Source organism: Mytilus galloprovincialis, chromosome 2, assembly GCF_965363235.1.
Source record: "Mytilus galloprovincialis chromosome 2, xbMytGall1.hap1.1, whole genome shotgun sequence".
NCBI classification, from domain to species: domain Eukaryota; kingdom Metazoa; phylum Mollusca; class Bivalvia; order Mytilida; family Mytilidae; genus Mytilus; species Mytilus galloprovincialis.
In genome coordinates, this window is record NC_134839.1 from 85,908,390 (window position 1) to 85,916,156 (window position 7,767).

The window sequence follows — 7,767 nt, forward strand, 5'->3', positions numbered from 1 at the left end:
TCAATGCTTATAGCAACTATTTCAATTCCATCTACTATGTAACCAATCCATATTCTGGCTACGTAGATCACTTTTTTGTTGTATTTGTTGAATAACTTGGCGAAATGAGCTATGAGCATGAAAACTATATCAGTCATATCAATTAATTCCGGATTTTCTACCAATTCTGAAGCTGAATCTCCACATGGTAAAACTACAGATTTCAACTGAAATTCCATTGTTAAAACTCAGAGAAAGTGGTGCTATGCAAACTAAGTTATAAACAGTATCCTATCAACAATCACTTATTTACACTTAATGCATTTTTATTAGACCTTACAAAACAAAAGGCCACTATTTTAATTCATACCCTATGTATGAAGTTACCATCGAATAGGTTAAAAAAGAATCGGCCATTGTGTTAAAAAGCGTATTTATTGCATTTTACGTGATGATTTGTCCATAAAAATAAAAAATTAAATGTTTAGATTAAAAAAATATATAAACATATAATATCTGACAAAGTCATATACATCAGGGCGAGTTTACTCAATTCTTTAATAAATGAATTAAATGTGTAAATACATGTTTTCTAATCATAATTTTAATCAGTATCATAACATTCAGTATAATGTATTACAGGTAATACTTTCAAAATCAAATATATCTAATTAAAAGAACATGGTTAATAAATACTCTTGTGTGTAAGAACAAGTATATACAAGTCGCAGTGGCAGTTAATATTGTGCATGACAACTCAGTCCAATAGTACTTCGCACGTTTCTATTTTTCATAATACTGTAATGCACGTAGTCTCTTCTCTAGACAAAACCACTGTTTACAAGTATCAGGAATGGTTGACACTACTAAAAAATAGCGGAAAAAATATCGCAATTTTATAAGAAAAATCGACCGAAAAAAAAACAATTTCGTAACAAATTGAAAAATAATTTGTATGAATTACAAATGGCCAAGTAATAACAACAAGGTTGTTGACCTTTTTCTCATCAACTGAATACTTATACTTGTAAAAAAAGTCCTACCCAAATATCGTACTGTTGTACGGCATTTATAGGATCATATGATATAGAATTAGAAATTAGCTTAAGCTTATCCAATATAATTCTTTAATATACGTTCATATCATTAGATTGAAGATGGAGTGAGTTCTATTGTATTAAGTTATCATTTTTCTTCTTTGCTGTCAATGAAGTATATTGTGGATACTGTATACGTTAACTTACTGGATGTATACGAATTTTTATTATATATTTGTATTAATTTTGAAAAAGTAGAATATATGCCGTCTCTTTTGAAATACCCATGCTTTATGTTTTGTCACGACTTTTAAAACTATTTTGACGTTTCTAAAATTTCGATATAAACCGAAACAAATAACGTAAGCAAATTAAAGATTCGACTGAATGAAGACTGGATTTGATGAAAATGAATAAAATTCCATCTGAGTGGAAATCCATCGCATATAGAAATGTATCGCTCCTACAATTAAAATGAAGTATTGTATTATTTTTCGAAATGAATCGCTCCTACAATTAAAATGAAGTATTGTATAACGACGGTAAACATGAACTGCATACCGAAAGTATCAGAGTGGAATTTAACTCAATAATAATTTAAATTAAGGAAAAAAAAAACAGTTTTAAGTTATACACCATAAATGATTTTGCTACGTGGTATTTTTTCTGAAAATGGATTGTTACTGTTGCTTTTAACTGTTCTGTTAGTGACATAAACTTAATATTAAGCTATTTGTGTCGATTTCACACCTGTTAATAAATTAATATAAAATCATCTTCATGTCATAAAGGTATCATAAATTTATTTATCATATGTTTATTTATCATATGTTTTGTAGTAAATACAGTAGTTTTGCATATTTGATAAATAGCCTGCTGTTTAATCCATATCGCGCAACTTTGATGCGCACCCTTTATCGCTTACCCTTTATCACACCCCTACCCTTTATCGCATACCCTTTATCACACCGCTTCCCTTTATCACCCCCCTTTATTTTTTTTTTTTTTTTTTTTTTTTTTACATAAAGTCTGTTTTTATTTATGTAAGCTTAAGAAAAATTTCCTCAAAAAAGGTCCAATAGAACGGTCATGCGGGCGTGATGCAATTTATTGAATGACGTAATTGTTTGGTATGTGACGTCACGAACGTCAAGTTTTCATATTTTTTGGCACACTAAATGCAACTATAAAAAATACAAAACACACAAAAAAATACAAACAAAATATTTTTAAAACAACAGCACGCAAATTGTAAGGTAGCCCAGGTGCTTCGGATAAGTAATTGAGCAGTTCTTTTAAGGCCTTTGACACAAGACAAAAGTAGAACTGAAGGTAACCCAGTGCTTTGAATCAGAAAACAGTTCATATAATATAATACTCTCCTGTTGAAATATATGATAAAGCGTATAAAACATGGCAGAATCCGTATCACATGCCGTATCACCCTCGACCAATATTATCCTACGGGCCTAAAGGCCCTTGGGCTGATATTGGTGTCTCGGGATGATAAGACATATGCTACGGATTCTGCCATGTATTATTCTCTATATAAACAATACATTTAAAATATGGTTTCTTATTTTATTGAAGCATCTCAATTTATTGTCTGTTTATTTAATAATTTACAACAGTAATACATAACAGATACAGTAAAAATGGTATTTCTTGGTTCACACTTTGTTTACGCTGGTAAATACGTCTTTAAATGTATATTGGTTTTATAATGTTACAGTATCTTTATATTCTTTTCTTTTAAATGTACAATTAGCTATTTCTAGTGAATCAATAAATCGACAGTTCCTGAATACAACACCAAGAACATTCTTTGTAAGTTTCTTACAATCAGTCAGTCTTAAATTCCTTAAATCTGGACATATGTATGACAATGCAATGATAACTGAATCCTCAACATTTAATGAACCAATGAAATTTACTGATTTCATATGAGAGTGGTCAGTCTTCTGAGGTTTTTGTACACATTCTGATCTTGTATTTGATATCCCTTGCTTGTTGCTTGCTGTATCGATGCTTTGGATAGATGGACAAGATGCTAGTTCAAACGATTGCAAACAACAGCATAACTTTATGATACGAAATACTACTTCGCTTGTTATGTTATTGTTTCCACTCAAGCTAATTTCCCTCAATTTCAAAGGCACGTTCGACGTCCAGATTTTATCTGGTAACAAAACATGGGAATTCACTTTTGGGCAAAATGAAACATTAAGCTTGATAAGCATCGAGCACTTTTTAAATATATTAGCGATTCCTCTGTTTTCCATGCCCATACATTGTTTCAAATTAAGAACTTTTAAATGTTTAAACTTGTTAGAAATGAGCTGTACTGTGCAATTTGTTAAGTTAGGTATATTGCCAATATGCACGTTTTCTAAATGAATGCAGTTCGTTGCTAAATGTCTAATTCCAACATCAGTGATATAAAAGCAATTATTGATATTAATTAGTTTTAAAAATGGACAAGTTTTTGAAATATGATAGAGTGATTCGTCTGTTATAGAAGTTGTTGGAAGTCCAAGTTCTGTTAACGAACAATTGTCCGTAAGGGATAGGAATGCATCATTATCAATTTTAATATTTACATTGAAAAAATAAAGCTTAAGCGAATGTAATGTATGACAGTTTTTCAACAAGTAACTAAGCAGCTCGTTATCGAGGCTTTTAACGTGCAATCTCACTTTTTGCAGGTTATCCATTTTTCCCAATGCCAAAATTGTTTCGCGGAATTGCTGAAATGGTCCGCTGTATTTCCATTCAAATGTGTCTAATTTCAATCCAGAAAATGCAGACAGAACGAGTTTGTTGTCAAAAGCAGACGAAAAGTACACCTTTTCTAATCGTGGATAACGCAAGTTTGGTTCCCCTAATACTGATACTGTTGTTTTACATAAAGTATTCAAATGGAGTGTCTTCAAAGTGAGAAACTGCCAAATGTCGTTTTTAAAAATTGTCTGTAATAGACGAGGATCAACTTTCAAAATTTTAACATGATCTTGTACCCTCTTTAAGTTAGAAACCATTGCCTGTTTTTCCGTCTGGTTGAAGCCTAGAGTTAGATCCACCGTCTGCCATAAGTCAGCAGAATGTGACAAAGTATACCAACGTCTACACACTGTTCTCACTTCTAACAATAAAAGTTGATGTGGCAGAAAGGAAAATATTTCCACTATGACATCATCAGGTAATCCCTCCATGTTAACCTGCAAAACAGACAGTTACTAACTCGTAATTATTACAAATGTTATGTACTGTTCAGAAAAGCAAATCACAAAACACAAAATATAACACATCAACATCAACAACCGCTGAATTACAGGAACAGCTACAAACTAATGTCTTTTAGACCCACGTTTACCGACAGACACATTGATGATGTGTTATCCATTTTTTTGCTGTTGTTGTTTTGGTTTAGACAAAAACATATTAGTTTGTTGCAGGTTAACATGGAGGGATAACCTGATGGTATTAAATATCAAACCTGGTACCTTTTGTTAGCTATTATTCGTGTGTTTCTCTGTCCTATATTTTCTCCCATTTATTTGTATTGTAGTCCTGTCATTTAATGTTGCCATTTTAACTTAACATTGCCATAACAGTGGGAGGTTTGGCATGCCACAAAACCAGGTTCAACCCTCCATTTTTTTATGTCCTGTACCAAGTCAGGAAAATGGCCACTGCTATATTTCCCGATTTTCTTTTATCTCTGATATACAAACTGTGGTAGTGCACATTTATTTAATATTAAAATTGGATAATTAACGTTTGATTAAATTCAAACCTTTCTTAAATTCTGTGCATGTACTTAGTCATGCAATCTGGACTGTGCGTGTTGTTGCTGTTTGTCTGTGTACACCTATTTTGGAGAAGTCGGGTGTTGGCGGTTGTTGTAGGTTAGTATATAACCACGGATATTGTGCAGTTGAAGTAACTAAATTATTCCCTTCCCCTTTTCCTTTATTGAGAAATTATCGAATAACTTTATGACTTGTACTTATCATGCGCAACAAAGCGGGTGCAGCAAGTGAAGCAGGACTTGTTAAACCTCACCTCTCGTTATTAATGGCATATTACCATTTAATTTAGCAAACAAGCAGTTGCAGCAAGTGGAACAGGACCTGTTTACCATACCGGAGCACTCTGAGTCTCAGATCACCCCCAGTTATTAGTTGGATTCGTGTTTCTAAGTCTAAAGTATTTTGTGTATTGTTTAGTGGACCTGTCGGTCTTTTTGGCCGTCTTCCTTTTTTGCTATGGCGTTGTCATCTTCTACTCTATGAGTTTTGTGTCATCTGCCTCTTTTTGTGTATCTGTAATACTGTGTAACTACAACATTCGATTTTCTTGAGTTTAAAATATTATTCGATTGAATAAACACCTCTTTTATATCCTTGTGTGTTTCCGTTCAATCATAATATTATTAATATCATTAAACTGCGTTGTACAGTCGTGACAAATTTCGTGGCACTTAAGTACTTAGATTTTGTCATCTTCATCAAATAACGAGTCATTATTGTAATTTCGTAACATGATCAAATTAATAAAATCGGACATTAAGGTTAAATTATTATTATAATTAAATTAAACAAATATATTACCTGATCTTGTGTATTTCATAATACTTCAGGTAAAGATAAAAATAGACTATATATTTCGTAATATTCCGGCTTTCAATTTATGTTTACGAAAATATCGTGAATGTTATTTATGTAGTTTATACTTAGAGTATCTGAAAAAATAGATTAAACACAGTAAGGGGCGATTATTTTAAGATTGCTTTTTGTGAGAAAAATAGAGCTATCAAGATACTTTATACCTTGGCACGTCAATATTTAAACCAATTGACCCGATGCATTCCTTTGAACCTGGACATTCCTTAGGGGACGACCGTTTAATTTTCTGAGAATTGAGGGGAGGAGAAATCCAACATAGATACGGTGGTCTTGTAAGAACATAAATGAACATTATGCAGCATTAAATACAGGAAATTAGTACACATTTTTGTTTAGGGGCCAGCTGAAGTGCGGGATTTTCTCACTTCATTGAAGACCCATTGGTGGCCTTCGGCTGTTGTTGTCTTTGGTCGGGTTGTTGCTTCTTTGACACATTCCCTATTTCCATTCTCAATTAAAGAAAATAAATGTGTAGAAAAGTAAACATAGATCAGCCGACTGAGCAACAGATGATTATTAATATTCAGACAGCGTAAATCAGCTCCTCCCCTAAAAACAAAATAAATGAATGCATGATCGTCCACATAGCGTTTTTTTTTACTTTAAAAACATCTGATTAAAAAAATCGCCATGCCTAAATTGTTTTTGGAATGGTATCCCAGAGTCTATTACAAATAGCTCGTTTGAAATTTAAAAAAAAAAATGTTGGATAAAGAATTAACTAATTCACAACCAACAGTTGGCATGAGCTTGTCCGTCACTAATAAGTTTAAAGCTTCCAACGAAACTTCAAATAAAACAACGGAGACAAAGACTTACCATGTATTTTATATCAAACATGTGACAGTCATCATGTGTACGTGTTACTAAAACTAACGTAGCTTAAAATAAAATGTCTTAAAAACTTTGGAAACTATTGAACCAGACATAACAGGATATAACAGAACAGATTTTTGTAAGTACTATCTATAAAGACTATATATATTGAACAATTAAGTCTATGTATATTTAACATTTTGTTTATACTAGAGTTTTAAACTAACTTTTTTGTAAGGTATTTACTATAAAATCTATTTATATTTAGCAATTTACAAACTTTTACAAACTCACATCATAGTGTTTTAAAAGCATTCAAGTATTGGGTCGTTTAAAACTGTGTCAATAATTCGGAAAAGTTTTTTGTAAATGTACAGAAAATGGGGATGAGATTTTATTCAGACATAAAATCGGAAATTGATAATTAACCCTGGAATTCTATAAGATGACGTCTTTTTTTAAAGTACTTTGAGGCATACTTTTACTTCTTATAAAATATGTTCCGAGTCATCTGACCATCAACATTCCTCCCCTTTTTCGAAATAGACACGCATTGACTGAGAATGGAGTCCTGGCACTTTTTTGAAAAAATCCTATAATTTGCACAAACTGTTGTGAAGCTAAAATGCAGAATAAATATTGCAATATTGGAAATACAGACTAATTTATTTTTCTGATAGGAATATTCTCCAATGTCATGCAATATCACGCAATAGTCCTTTTATAATATACACAACACAGCTTATCTTTTCTTTTTGTACATGAATATATAACGCAATCTCTACATAAATATATGATGATATAGATTACGAGATATTGTAAAGATCAATTTAATACTTATTCTAAACCGCAAACGCAATTTTCAGTGCGGCATGCTTGATCGCAGAACAAGCAATTTTTACAATTGGTAGTTTGAGGTAAGAAAAGATTATAGACATCCCATTATAAAGAAGAATGACCCAAAGAATATCCGACGATTTTATCACACATGAAGGAAATAAGAAATTTTCTCATGACGATGGACACAGTTTGAGAACGGAACTTTACGGTTTTTAATATTTTGGTAATTCGGGAGACTGTCAAGCGGGGCACCGACATTTGAATGATAATAAGTTTATAAATGGAACGTTTAATGAACTCAAATGTTACTATACACGTTTCTGCTTCAATATTTGGTATCTAAAACATTCAACATGTAGATATGAACCAATCAAATAATAAAAACAAGATATTCCATAGAACGCTGG

The 7,767-nt window shown here is 31.9% G+C and overlaps 1 protein-coding gene across 2 annotated transcripts; it reads right to left on the reverse strand.

Moving 5' to 3' along the window:
• Positions 1–518: 518 nt before the first annotated feature.
• On the reverse strand, positions 519–6,241 carry LOC143064689 (uncharacterized). 2 transcript variants are annotated; one of them, XM_076237711.1, is made up of 2 exons: positions 5,630–6,241; positions 519–4,234 (listed from the first exon to the last, which is right to left on the reverse strand). In XM_076237711.1, the coding sequence occupies exon 2, from the start codon at positions 4,226–4,228 to the stop codon at positions 2,735–2,737; it is 1,494 nt and encodes a 497-aa protein (XP_076093826.1). In that variant the 5' UTR covers positions 4,229–4,234; positions 5,630–6,241; the 3' UTR covers positions 519–2,734. The 2 variants fall into 2 exon arrangements, with proteins under 2 accessions (XP_076093826.1, XP_076093827.1); XM_076237712.1 differs by lacking the exon at positions 5,630–6,241 and adding an exon at positions 4,813–5,449.
• Between the last annotated feature and the right edge of the window lie 1,526 nt (positions 6,242–7,767).

What these genes read in the sequence shown, in the direction of transcription:
- LOC143064689 (XM_076237711.1), bottom strand. Translation starts at nt 4,228, where the DNA reads ATGGAGGGATTACCTGATGATGTCATAGTGGAAATATTTTCCTTTCTG.